The 14,025-nt window shown below is 38.3% G+C and overlaps 1 protein-coding gene across 5 annotated transcripts in view; it reads right to left on the bottom strand.

The window, feature by feature from the left end:
• Nucleotides 1-377: 377 nt before the first annotated feature.
• The window catches only part of fgf13a (fibroblast growth factor 13a), a 98,184-nt gene continuing 84,536 nt past the window's right edge, over nucleotides 378-14,025 (bottom strand). For 4 of the 5 annotated variants that reach the window (XM_058397912.1, XM_058397915.1, XM_058397916.1 and 1 more), the window contains 3 exons: nucleotides 12,521-12,624; nucleotides 4,590-4,788; nucleotides 378-2,173 (listed from right to left, as the gene is read on the bottom strand). In XM_058397912.1, coding sequence (XP_058253895.1) covers nucleotides 2,037-2,173; nucleotides 4,590-4,788; nucleotides 12,521-12,624 — 440 coding nt within the window. In that variant the 3' untranslated portion in view covers nucleotides 378-2,036. Of the gene's footprint in view, nucleotides 2,174-4,584; nucleotides 4,789-12,520; nucleotides 12,625-14,025 lie in introns of those variants that run through there. The other variant, XM_058397914.1, reaches the window with a different exon arrangement.

The following is a 14,025-nucleotide window of genomic DNA, read 5'->3' as shown; positions in this document are numbered from 1 at the left end:
CAGTGGAGGCTACTTTAAAAATACTCAGTGGCTGTGACTGTATGTTATCAGTTCTCAACTATCTATTATAGGCTTACTCCAAACATTCACTAGATAGGTAGGCTTTAGCATAAGTCAAGTGTGATAACCTCGTCATTAATGTTGCCCTATTAATGGTCACTAGCAGCTGCTCAACAATCATTCTGCAGTGTTTGTCCATGCTAATACTGTAGACTATACGCCTTTTTAATAATTATATTTATTTTTTACAATATGGATATAGAATTAAAGTAACGCATCGGAACTATGAATTAGTAAGTAGATTGATAATTCCTAAGTACTGTAGGTCATGTGTGTTTGGAAGAGAGAATAAATACAAATAAAAGCAAGTAGACATGTTTTAAAAGTATAGCTTAATATAAACATTTTATTCAGTGCATTTTGCGTATACAACAAATAAGAAACAACTGGAAGGTAATGGGCATAGAACCCATAGGGACATATGGTTTTCTGGTTTATCCCTGGTAGTTTAGAACATGTAATCCAACGTGGGTTTAATACACATAGCCTACATCATGCAGCTCTAGTCCTCCAATTCCCAATGTGTCCCATGCAACAGATATGTTCACCTAAAAAAATACAGAAAAGCCCAGAAACAAACAGCCAAGATAGTCCCCCAAAGCGATTTTGAATAAATTATGTTTTCAGAGGGAAAGAGTACATACAGTAGCCCACAAAAAAGGGTCTTCATTTGTACACAACTTGGGTTTGTACATGCCCTGTACAAGAGAGTTTACTTTTTTTTCATTTTCTTCTTTTTCAAGATTTTTTTTTTCCACTTTTACAAATAAGACATATAAAATGTGAAGCCACCTAAAATTCCACAGAATTTCGTTTCTTTATATAGAAAACCATCACCACAATAAGCTACTCGTACACGAAATGGAGTCTGGGGTTTGAGATGGGATAACATGTCCTGGCAGTCTTAAGTACTGATGACCAGGTTCAGACAAAAAGAGAATAGATATGAGCAGGCAAGACGAACACTATAAAGGGGCCGTAGACAAAGACAATTTAACCCAAAGAGACATGAAGGTAAATGCATGTCAACAAAAGCACTTTTCCAGAATACTGCACCCTCACCTCTACAATGCAAGCAGACCATCTCAAACACCTTTTCAGAAGAAAAAAGGTAAATAACAAGCAATAAAGTCAATCTTTCCCTGTCATGGCTAGACTTCTTAAAGGGACTTTCTTACACTTCTGTCTTTGGTGTGCTGGAATCTCCATTTACTGATAGAGCCATGAAGAACATTAATTTTTGAAAGTGGTGAGCAACACAAAGGACAGAGAAGGAAGAAATGCTAACGGCTAATTCAAACTATTATTAAACAGCATTAAGTCGCATATGCTGAATCTGACAGGCTGCACTCTACCGTTTTTGTGAAGCAAGCAGAATATAGGCTTTAAGAATTCCATAGCTGAGAGGGCCAGACTTCTGATCCAGTGCACTTATATACCCCAGTGTCTGCCCTTCTGCATGGCCACTTCACACACAGGAAACACGAAGGGCAGTGGGGTATTCTCCACTGCTGCTCTGAAAGTAATCACAGCCCTCACTCCCTGCCTGGAACTTTTAACAAGGACATCACTTGATTGATCAGGCCCTAGATATGTCATCTAGTGATTCTCATAGACAAAACCAAAACAAAACCTGACTCAGTTTGGTGCTAGAACCAACCTGAGAGGGGCTAATGCCCTGTAATATCAAAGGCTACAATTATCAAGGTTTGCTCATATGCAAGATGCTGTTAGTGTGGTGAAAAAGTAAAAGTCTAAAAACTACAGCAGTCTAATTTCAAAACAAACCAATCAAATGTCACCCTAGGTTGAGAGAAGGTGTAGTGTTGCTATGTTAGCTGTCTTTGTTCTGAACCACCAAAAGTTTGTATCATTTTTGTTACATTTATTTTTCTTTTGGAGAGAAGTCTGCGTGAAGTCACGAGCATCCGGAGGTTTTGGTGAAGGCGTAGGGTAAGCGGGCCAGAGCAGCTGGGCTACGTGGACTCGTTCTGACTCACAGCCTTGCCTCCGTTAAGGACAGCTGATGCACTCCGGCTCTTAGTGGGTGTACCACTACCAGAGCGCGAGAACTCAGTCAGGTCATGCAGAGAGGGCTCCCGATACATGGTCACTGTAGAGAGACAGAAATTGGGAAAGAGCATTCTTTACTGAATGAATCCCACAAATTTTACAGAATAACCAAAAAAAAAATCAGTATTTAGATGGCCATGACAAACATTGAGTGTAAAGACATATGGCCACAGAACAAGACTGGTGCCAGTACAACTGTCAGATCATGAATTTATCAAAAGATCTCTGCCAAGAAAAGTGTGTTTAACGGTCTGTCTACACATTAACATAAACACTTGTTTTTAAGGGAACTTTGTACCACCCTTTTGGCAGGCAGCATATGCTCCCTAAGTTGCTGGCTTCAGAAGCACAGTTATATCTATGGACCCCTAAAGCAGGCATGTCTAATCTTGGTTACACAACTCCACTCAGCTATATACAGTTGTAGAAAGGAAATTATTTCATCACACTCTTTGGTGTCACCCAGATGAGGATGGGTTTCTTTTGAATCTGGTTCCTCTCAAGGTTTTTCTCTCATATCATCTCAGGGAGTTTTTCCTTGCCAAAATGTCCAATGTTGTTGAAAGCTCTACACAAATAAAACTGAATTGAATCAAATTCACAAAGAGCCTGTGTTTCTGTAGGGGTTCATTCCAATGAAGTAGTAGCCACACCCTGATTCACCTATAATCAGTTCATCTAGGCTTTCAGTCAATTATCAGGTGTGGATCATGCATAATTGAAATGAAAAACTGCAGCTGCAGAGGTCTTTTGAGGTTAAAATTGGAGACCACTTTGCAGCACAGCTCTAAACTACAATAGATATGGACCGGTCTTCTAAACTACGGCTGCAGCACTAAAGGAGACTTCCTTTAACCACAGTAAAAGCTGCTTTCCCCTACAACATGCAATCAATACAGCACTTCAGTGGAAAGCTGTTAGAATCAATACTTCATGTACTAGAGGGACTGCAGGGCAACCGTGCATGGAGCTGCTCTCCAGGGGATGTGAAGGAGACAGCGAGACTGGAGGCTCATCATTATCAGTGCACTCAGTAATGCTGTCTGACCACCAATATGTCATTATGATTAAGCCATATATCCTACTATCGGTATGATTCTGAGCCTTAGAACAAGGAAAAAGCCTTGTAATTAATGGCGGAGGTGTTGATGGCATCCTTTAAAAGCACTTTTCTGAGGGTTTTCATAACAGGCAAATTGCTTGAGCATGTAAATACAGACATTGGGCAGAGTACCAGCAGAGAGATCATTGCATTTCCTGGAAATGAAAGCAAGCATCCAAGATATCCAAGCATTTTTGAACTCTACTCTCAGTGAGACTTTGTAAAGGTTCATACTCCTTGTAGAGAGAATTCATAATGAAGTTCACGCTGCAGCACTGTGGCAGTTCCTTAATTGGTCCTCTAGAATAGCAGCTTAGAGAAAAATCATTATAAAATCCTAAATAATTGCTTTTGTTACAATTCAGAATATAAAAGTAGAAGGAGAAAACCTAAAGCTACAGTGGATAGGATTTTTGTTAAAAATGATTCTTGAGTCTGGGGAGAAATATACAGTATAATAGAATATTCCTGACAATCCTGAAATAGTCATTCACAGCTAGTGCTGTGTCGGAATTGATGCAAAATTTATATGCAGATGTCATGCCAGCTCAGATACATCAAAGCCCTAGTTTCAGACACAAAAGAAGTCTGGCTACACTGTGATGGCAGAGCTGCAGCCAATCAGGAGAGAGAGTGGCAGTGTAAACAAACAGGAGTGAGAGAGTCTGATATTATATCATTACAGATCATTATAATATAATTAATATATTAAAAAATAAAATGATTAAGGAATGATTTAGCTTTTTTCTCGCAAAGACACCAGGAAAGGTATTTATTTTATTATTATTGTGATTTGGTGGAAAGCTAGTGAATGATAATAGTAGGCCTGCCTTATTAAGAACTCCTGTTTCTATTGCGAGATTCTGTTGAGTTTTTCAGTATTTCTGTCTTGGTTATATTGGGTAGGAGTGAGTGATGAAAAGCCTTTAGCTAGCCTCATAAGAGTTATTCTAACCTCTTGGTTGAACGATTTTCCCATCAAGTAGAGCTCAGATTATAGCCAATGCTGGGTAAGTAGACTGTCCTGTATATGTACTGTTACAGCATTAGGTCTCAATGCATGGACACTGCTGCCTGATCAGTAAGACTTAACCTAACCTGCTGACAGAAGTTAAAAAATAATCTCTTGTTTATGAGAGCTTTTTGTTGTTTTATTTGGTACTCAATCAAACCAGCTATGATATCTACCCATAACTGAGATCTGAGAAGATACATCATTACACTGCAGTAAACGCTCCTCTTTCTATCTAATATGCGCATAACATAAAAAAAACCCCTCCCATTTGTCAAATAGTAAGCCATTAATAGTAAAAACAACAAACCCAGGGTAATGTAAAGTAAATGAGCAGCTAACCTTTCAAAGGTTTGGGCAGGAAATGTGCAGCAGGCTTGTTCTTCTTTACGTGGTTGCCCTTCATGATTTCGCCCTCTTTGTTCAGGCCCAGGTACCAGCCTCTGCCTGACTGCTGCTGTCTGTATATCATGGAGGAATATGTCACGTAGTAGTTCTCAAACACTGATTCTTTAAATTTGCACTCAGGTGTGAAATGTTCCTGCAGAAGAGAAGAGAAGAGAGAAGAGTGGGCGTGAGGACCTTCAACTGGCTTCAACAGGAGGTTGAAATGACTTTTTTTAGTCCACCAGGTGAGACTGTAGCCTGCTTGTTCAAGGAAGAAGCATGGTATAGCAACACAAAGATAAAAAATATGCATGTAGACATACATGTTGACACAAATACATTTTACTGATGTGATATCACCAGCCCTCAATCCATCTTCCTTCTTGTTTTTATTTTCCAATATATTGTCTTGTGTTTTATCTTGCAGGATTTTAGAACCACTCTATCTTCATTCCTTACTGTCTTCCTAAAAAAATCAATTCCCTCTATGGAATTGTGAAAATTGGTAGCACTACTTTAAAACAACCGAGCTTTGTTGAACCTCTGCATGACCACAGTTCCTCATTAAGACAAAGCTTCCTTTCCAACAATATTGATCTAATGCAGACTGGCCTCTTCTCTGAGCAACAGCTAACAGTCTGAGAGATGAGAATGGTGATATGACATAGAGAGAAAATCTCTTACCCCATATCCTCTCATTTTCTCTCTAGCTCTCCTGCACACACCCTACTCAATAAAGCTTAAACTCAAGCAACATTCTGTATTCATATATTACTTGGATGCCAATGTTTTCTGCCATCAAAGCTAGCAATTATTTTTAAATCTTGAAATGTTCCAATATCCGCTTCTCACAGAATAATTGTTTTCCTCCCACCAAGATTGTTACTGTGCACTAACACAATTGTATATGTTCTAAAAAATAAAATCTAAATTTTACATGCCAATTATTCAAATGGTCTTCATAGAAAGTCATGTTAATCACTTGGATCCAAGCGAATGAACCCCTGCACACAGTGCTTTAATAACTCCAGACTTAATAGTGTATTGGTTGTAATCCATTGTTTCACTACAACAAGTGACGTTAGCATATTTTAAGTCTTTCACTAAGGGTTTTAAGGAAAGATTAATTGATATAAGTAACATCAAAATTAAAATATGGTAAACATGCTGTGCTTCAGTAGGCAATTTAAAGGACTACAAATCAGAAGTGTGTATCCACAAGGAATTTGTCAAAGAATTCTGAATGTTCACACACACAGGCATTTAACTCCTAAAACAAGAGTGCAGAGGTATCATCAGTGAAAGGAAACTGTAACAGGCTTCTGATAGATATAAAAAAGAGCTAATGTGATTCATATATAGACACAGTAACTGGTATAAATAAATACATACATAGCTAGATTAAATGTGTGTATTTACTATAGACAATGTGCTTAAGGATTGTAGAGTGTGCATTATGAATAGCTGGAAAAAGCACAGCATACTATTAAGTGTCCTTGTAAGTGGAATGTATTGAGACTGATTGATTAATGACATTGAAGAAGAAGCTGTTCGGGTGTTTTGCGGTCTTGGTGCTAATTGCCCTGTTACTGTTTCCAAGAAGTGATGGCTTGAATGATATAATAGCCAAATTGAAAGGGATCAGGAATGTTGTTGTTTGTGCCAATTCTAATGGAAAGTGGGTGGTTGATTATTTTCACTGCTGATAAACTGGAAGCAAGTCTCTGCACCAATCCTTCACTTTCATACCATACACCCATACACAACTTACAACTTATGCATTCCTCATTTTGTTTTTCATCTGTTTCATTAGTTTAATCTGTTTATAAGTATTCTGCAGATTTAAAATTTAGACAATTGCTAAGATGTAAATTTATGAAAGGATGTAATTAAAAAAAAAACTGGCATCCAAATATTTAGAAATTTCAACTGATATGTTTGGCCCATTTGAGGATAATTATGTCTAAGTGCTTCCACTATTACAGACAAATTATTAAAATCTATTGAACAAAACACCAACAAATATTGTATTAAGCTTGTTGAGAAAGGCTTTGAATTCTATAGAACCAAAACCCTGAGTATTAATCTGAAGCTATGATGAAACTATTAAACAGATGTAGCTCTGCATTCACAAACATACAGAATACACTAAGTGCCTTGGCAGTTGGTGCACTACCTATATACTGTATCTATAACTGCATCATCGTCAGACGTGTGAGCTGTCAACAAACAGCAGGGGGTCTAGAATAAAGTCTTACGGTATAACAAGTCTCTCAAATATTATTACTATAATACAGAAGTAGGATACTGTGTTAGTACTTAGTCAGGTCTTTGTTCATTTAGATCTGGGATCTTGCAGTTAGCATACAGAGCCAAAAACAATACAGAAATTCAATAACTTGGATAGATGCCTAGGAAGAGTTGTGATCTGTGCAGTGCTTCAGGAAGGCTGGAGTCCAGAAATGTTCTTTTTTTTCCCTAATGCCTAAAAGTTTTGTTTACTGTACATCTCTCCCATGCACATTACTGTAGATAGATCAGTGTGAAGACTGCAGTGTCGTAAAACCTACATCACATACTGTATATGCAAAGTGCTCTTTTACTGTAGCGATCATACCCCAGGGATACCTTGAGTCTGGTTTACATTTCTTCACTGAAGCAATTTTCTGCATCTGTATCTATTTTTTTAAGCTTGTTTAGTGTCCACATTTTAGACCATTGGTGCCAAAGAGGCAACTACTAGAGTGAACATACTTTTTCTGATTTCTTCTAGTGGACGTGTCAATTTATGTGCAACTTTTGGCAGACAATTATGTCACCATTTATGTGAAACTTCCTCATGTTTACAGACACATTAAATTATCCCATCATATTTACAACACATCCTTGATCGAATGCGATTCCTCATTGCATGTCCTTAAGATGCTCATATCTGGGAGCCCCCATTACTATCATGTCACTAGCATTGTGCTGATGAGTGTTTGTAGAGAGCACAGGCTGTTTCCAACGATTCACACATATCCTGACAAGGACACAGCTGTAGACATTGTGCCTTGCCAGAGACAGGCTGTCAGATCTACACCGTGCTGCAAAAATCCACAGGACTGCCTTGGACAGTGTGAAGGGACACTGACAGGCAGAGGAGGACATTAGCAATGGCTGTCCTTTTGGGTTAATCTGCTACATGAAAATGATGTGCAGGATAAGTGGGAAAAAACTTTAAAGATCAATTTGCCAATAACGGCTAGAAACATGTACAATCCAGGTGATGACAAGCCAAATGCAGAAATTCACCACAAATGGTTTTTTTCCTTGTTTCTTTCTAATCAGTATCTTTAACGCTAACGTGAAATTCATATAATTCAGTAAGAATATTTCAGATAATACAAAAATATGACTGTTTAAATATTCCTTTAGATAAAAATCAACACTTTAAAAACACTAAAGTACAATCACTCTGCATTTATGAATAAGTATTACATTTGACACGTTTGAGAAAGTAGAGTCGGCTATGCTTACGGTTATTGTGTTGGTGCTGATCCTATCTGCATGCATAATTGTATCAGCAGCTGCAGTCACGCTGCTTAGAGCTTTGCAACCAGGGAAATCCTGCATTGCCCCTCCCCTCATTCTTTCTACCTCGTTACAGGGCTTCCCTACCGGGTAGAAGTAACGTCATGGCTGAGAAATATGAGGGTTGGTTAGTTTGCGAAAGAGGTTATCTACCAGCATGGAGAAGTGAATTGTGTGTGTGTGTGTGTATGTGGGTGGATGTGAAGTAAGAGTGCTCTTTTAATGGGAACAATGCATTTTCATTTGTCTCAATTTCCATACTGTCTCCATCCCTTCATTTTCACATATGGTGCTTAATACTTTTGGTATCTCAACCTTAGTCATTTTTTCCCCAGTCGAAGTACCTTCTTGTTCCTTAATATCTTTTTCAGTACCACACCCTTATTCAATTTCTTTATGTTCTGTCCAGCGCTTCCGCCGTTCACCCCATATCCTCAGTCCCCACTCTTCACTCTCATTGCTTTCTCTTCCCCTCCCCCTCTTTCTTCCTCACACTCCTGTTCTCCAGCTCCATCCATTTGAATAGTGAAAGCTGACAGGATCTATTCCACTCAGACTCTGTCCCTCTTGGCTCCCTCTGGCATTGCTGAGAGGCACGTCCATTTTGCTCATTTACCACTCTTATATACATTCTTCCATCTACCTAACTCTGTATTTGGACCCACACTGTCTGGAAACACACACACACACACAATGATAAAAACAATCCAGTGACTTTGAATTGCAGCCCTAGCAAAGGCCAGTAATTTATGGCTCTAGGGCTTAGTGCTTTCAATAATATAGCCAGATCTGTTGATCAGGGATATCACAGCACAGTGTATTATAAACAAGGATTGCTGCAAACAGTCTACAAATAGCTTCCTACATCTCTTTTTATGGCACAAACAAAATGTACCTCAATCTTTAAATAATTTCTTTTTCATTATCTGAATGTATATTGTCCATAGACCCTCATATCAAATAGAACGCTTCAAAGATAACTGTTCCCACCTGCTGGGCAGTTATACTTCATTTCATTAAATAAATCAAACCACTTACTTTCACCTGTCAGAGAACTAAACACATTAATATAGCAAACACAAATCTGCAGTTCCCTTAGCGTGTACATTTTTTTTTCTAGTCCCAAATCTGCCTGAGGCGATGATATTGAGCTGTGCTAATTGGTCTCACTTTCACAGAAAGATCTGCTGGTGGGTGTAGGGACGACATCTACGTACACATCCACACAAACACATACAGAAACAAGGGTGCTGCACAGAGAGCATGCCTGGCTCTGTAGGGGAGGGCAGTAACGGTAAAGAAAGGGCAGGGAAGAGCTATAAAGAGGATCAGAATCATTTTAATTGATTATCTCTCTCTCCCACTTGTTGTCACACTGATAGTTGAATACATTTGCATTGGCACATTCTGACTCGCCCACACATGTACTCTATTTGTTTCTCTTTCAATCTTTTGCTTGATTTGCTCAGGCTTTTCCTCTCCTTTGCACGCATGCACATAAATGCATGCACAGAGGCTGTATACAGAGCATACACAGACACTGCACACTCAGAAGTGAGAATTTAAAGTGTATGCTGGTGGGCTTCTGCTCAGACTGTTGGCGCAGTTAATGAAGCTAAATTAAATGCAATAGATGACAAATATTGTCGACCAATTTCAGCTCATACATATCATACAACACATGGGGCAGCTAACAGCCTCCGAGGAAATCACTATCTGACATCTTCCACATATATGTGCTCTCAAACACCCGGCCAGTGTTGCTGTGATTGACAGGGAAGCGAGTATGCCATCCCTCCCACACAGAGAGCACAGCCAATATTGCACTCATCATCAGAATTCGAACACATGATCTTCAGAAGACAGGGCAAACAGCACCACTCCGAAGTCCTCAAAAACACATTTTTGAGCGCCATCTTTTCTGTTGTAACAAATTGTACTGTCTAAAATGTTAGTACACTTGTGAACCACTTCTCTATGCACAACATTTTTATCCTTTTTTTAATGTTCATATGCATGTGGACTATCCTGCAAAATGTTGGCTATTGAAGGGTGCCAATATTTCTGAAGCTCTACATTTACAATAAGCTCTGACACAAACACACATAGTATGCGTGAGGTGAGTTACCCAGACATCACTAGGTTTTTATTAGTCATCCTGCTGGCCATGCTAGTCTGAGGCTTTATCGTAACAGAATCAGAAAGCTGAGCAGACTCACAGAAAACACATAGACACTACAGGCTATTTTCTACCTCTCAAGCCATTTGAAAGCTCTCCACCCACTGAGCACCTTATCATCTCAGACAATCCACAATAATTCATTGTCAATCCAAATTCAACACATAACTCATCAGATTTCTTACTCATTAGGTACCATCAGGTAACCGCTTGCCAAATTACAATAAAACTACAGGACACAGTAGATGCTGAACAGTACTTAAAATGCAAATGAGAGCTTGCTCTATATATCCCTTCAGGGTGATAAATCTTCACCCATCATTTTATTATTTCAAATCATAATAAAGCATAAACACCTATATAATTGTCTAATTCACTCGCTTGCTATGTAGCTGTCAGGTAAATACAGCCTGTCTGTTCCTAACACAGGGTTGTCCTGGTGGAGCATAATGTTGTAGATGTGGAGATTAGAGTGTCTTTATTCGATTTAATGAGCATGTCTGCGCATACAATTTAATCACCCACACTGTGGCTCGCATCATTAAAAAGCACATAGTGGGAACAGAGGACTGGTGGTGAGTGGAGTTAAGTATTCTTTGTGTGCTTGTGTGTGTGTGTGTGTGTGTTGTTTTATTCCATCTCTGCTTTCTCATTTGTGTAGTACTGACCTTTATAGAAGCTTTATACACTTCTGTATCAATCATTGCAATCTTATCACTTGCCTTTTCACACATTTTCACAAAATCCAGATACCCTGCATAGAAAATATAGCATATAGAATTGAATCAAAGCATCATGAAGCATCTGCAGCTCCATTAAAGTGTGTTGTAGAGTTTGTAACAGAAGCACAAGTGCTATAATTAGATCAGTATAAGGAGTCTTCCCTCCTTTTCCCTTATACAGTAGTACATAAGCTGCTTATTCTCCACTGCGTTTTCAATCTCATCCACCTCATCACTCTGATGATTTATCATACGGAGGATGAGTATTAAATGTAGAAGAAGAGAGAAATAATAATGTGCTTATCTGTTAAGAAAAAGCCACTGCAGTAAACAGAAGCCACCTAGAGATCTTTTCTTAGAAACTCTCTTTCTGCTTCAGTCCTGTTAGAATCATGGCTTGCTGTCATTTTCTCCAGGTACGCCCACCAGAGTTGCAGGGACGGAGGAAGTTGTTTGCAGGATGCAGGCTGCCGATTGTATTATTTACGCCTGAACATGTTTTAATCAGGCATGCAGTCAGTCAGCTGCCTCAGTTCACAAAAATTGTGACTCCAGATGATATTTCTTATTTAAAAGTCCTCGATCTTGTTGACAGTCAGCAGTAGTATAGATGGATGGCAACTGTTTTCTGCCATCCGAGAAATCGAGAGTGTGTGTAGGTCTTCATGAAAACATGGTAGGGAATGATACGTGTTTGCATCACCATAGCAACTAGTGCTGGTGCCAGAGAGCCAACTTTTGCTCAGTTCAAAGTGTGCTTAAGATATTCATATTTAATACTCCCTCCCCCTTGTTCCTCAGGAGAGGTGATTCTCAGAAGCCAACCAAAAAGCAGGCTTTAGATGGAGAAAAACAGGAACACGACTTAACTGACATGAGTTAATAAACAACATTCACCTCCCCAACTTGAAAAGTGCTATGTGTCATCTACATTAAATACCACCAGGGCATAACGCATTTATATGACTGATGCTTGAAGTAATCGAGGTTGTTATGCAGTGCATCCATAATTCGGCATACTCTGATTCACAAGCCCAGCTGTACAGGCTTTGGTACTGACTGGCAGCCATATGGAGTGAAGGAGTAATCGGGAGAGAACATGCATCATGTCTTTTTTTTTCATAGCGATGTAAATGCGTATGTGAAGTGAGAGAGGGAGGAGTGTTTTTGAGAGTCAGTATGCAAGTACATCGGTGTCAGAACATTTGACATTTCCAGAATAACTTATGTAACCACATATGAGTGTTTTCAAAGCAGAGATACTGTGTGTGCATTTTAGTGCTGTAGTCCTATGTTAATAGGCGGATAAACTATTATCTCTCTTATTCTGTTGGGTTTTTTTTGGAACATTTTTGAACCTTATACACTGAAACTAATTCATATGTCTTGTTTAAGTGGCTGATGCTACTTACTGATGTGTACAGGTAGCCTTCACTGTTCATGGCCAGGTACAGTTTGGTCTGGACGCCCTGGATGGCTACCACTCTCAGACCCACTGGGATGAGGTTGAACATTGCTGCACAGGAGACACAGAGAGATCAGCATTAACTCATTTACATAAAGAACGATTAAAAATAGAACACTTCCAACAGTACAGTCTGTCCATGCAGCTCTCAGTGCAGAAGTGTTCAGGAGGCTGTAACACATAAACAGGCTGAGTAATTAGCGAATGCTGACATCCATATTGACATTCGGCTCATGGAAGGCTACATGCCCACTCATATTAACAGCAAATGAGATTTTTCCCCAAACATTTCTCGTCATAATTTTCCCATGAGCTTCTGTACAGTGGTATAGATCTGTTCATCAAATCTTTCCCTTCATATCTGATGTTCATTTAATCGGCTTTCCTCTTGTACAGAGGAGTACAAACACCAATACATATCTTTAGCTCAAAGATGACAAAGAAAATTAATTTAGAGCCCCAGACATTTAGTGTGTGATATAACCGATGTAACTGTATCATCACAATTAGCATACATGGTCAAATTGTGTGTGCTAATAAATTAATAGTAAACAAAAATCTGCTCAAAATGATGTAATTATAAATATTATCTGATAACTTGTATCCTCACCGTTATAACTTCTTCCGAAATATTTTAGTATCCTCCTTTTCAGCACACCCTACACACATATCTGTCATGTTCTAACATATTTCTTCTAATGCTATAATGTTGTTTTTGCATTTTTTTTGGGACATCTGTTATACTATAACACTGACACGTCATATACTGAGTCATGGCAAAAGTGCGTTTCTGTTTATTTTGACTTCTAAGACTAACATTTCATGTTTTTAAGACGTTAACATAAGGAAGTCAACCTTATGTTGATGTGTGTATTTTGGATCCTGCATCATGGTGTTGTGCCTTTGAATGATATTCTTGCTGTTTATTTAGAATAAACTCCTTTTAACCCCAGTAAAGAATGATTACATTTAATTGTATTTAAAAATATACTAAAATATGGCAAAGCATTTTGCAAATATACTGAAATTAGTTCCTAGCAAGTATATGTTGATACTTTTTTTTAAAGAAATTATTGTGAAATATGCTTTTAGTTCAAATTTAATGCATTCATAAATACACAATATTTTTTTTAGTGTGGCTAGATTATATAACAATTCACGCATAGAAAATACTTATATAAAACACTGGTTATAAAACCTTAAACAATTATTTCATTTAGATTTGATCTTCTCATAAATTTGTATTTGCCATAAGATAACTAATTTAAAACAACTGGGGTTCATTTTCAAGCTATTTCATTCATCATTGGTGTTTTTAAAGACTTTTTATGTAAGGGAAATCTATAGTTAATATGTCATTTTCTGTATTTTGAATGTCTTGTGTCTTTCCTTGTGTCCACAAACACCTTATATGGACTTTGTATTATTGTTGAAATATTAAGCATCCTGCCA

This window comes from Hemibagrus wyckioides, linkage group LG08 (genome assembly GCF_019097595.1).
Source record: "Hemibagrus wyckioides isolate EC202008001 linkage group LG08, SWU_Hwy_1.0, whole genome shotgun sequence".
NCBI classification, from domain to species: domain Eukaryota; kingdom Metazoa; phylum Chordata; class Actinopteri; order Siluriformes; family Bagridae; genus Hemibagrus; species Hemibagrus wyckioides.
Note: the sequence above shows the minus strand (reverse complement) of the source record. Positions and strands in the feature narration are given on the sequence as shown.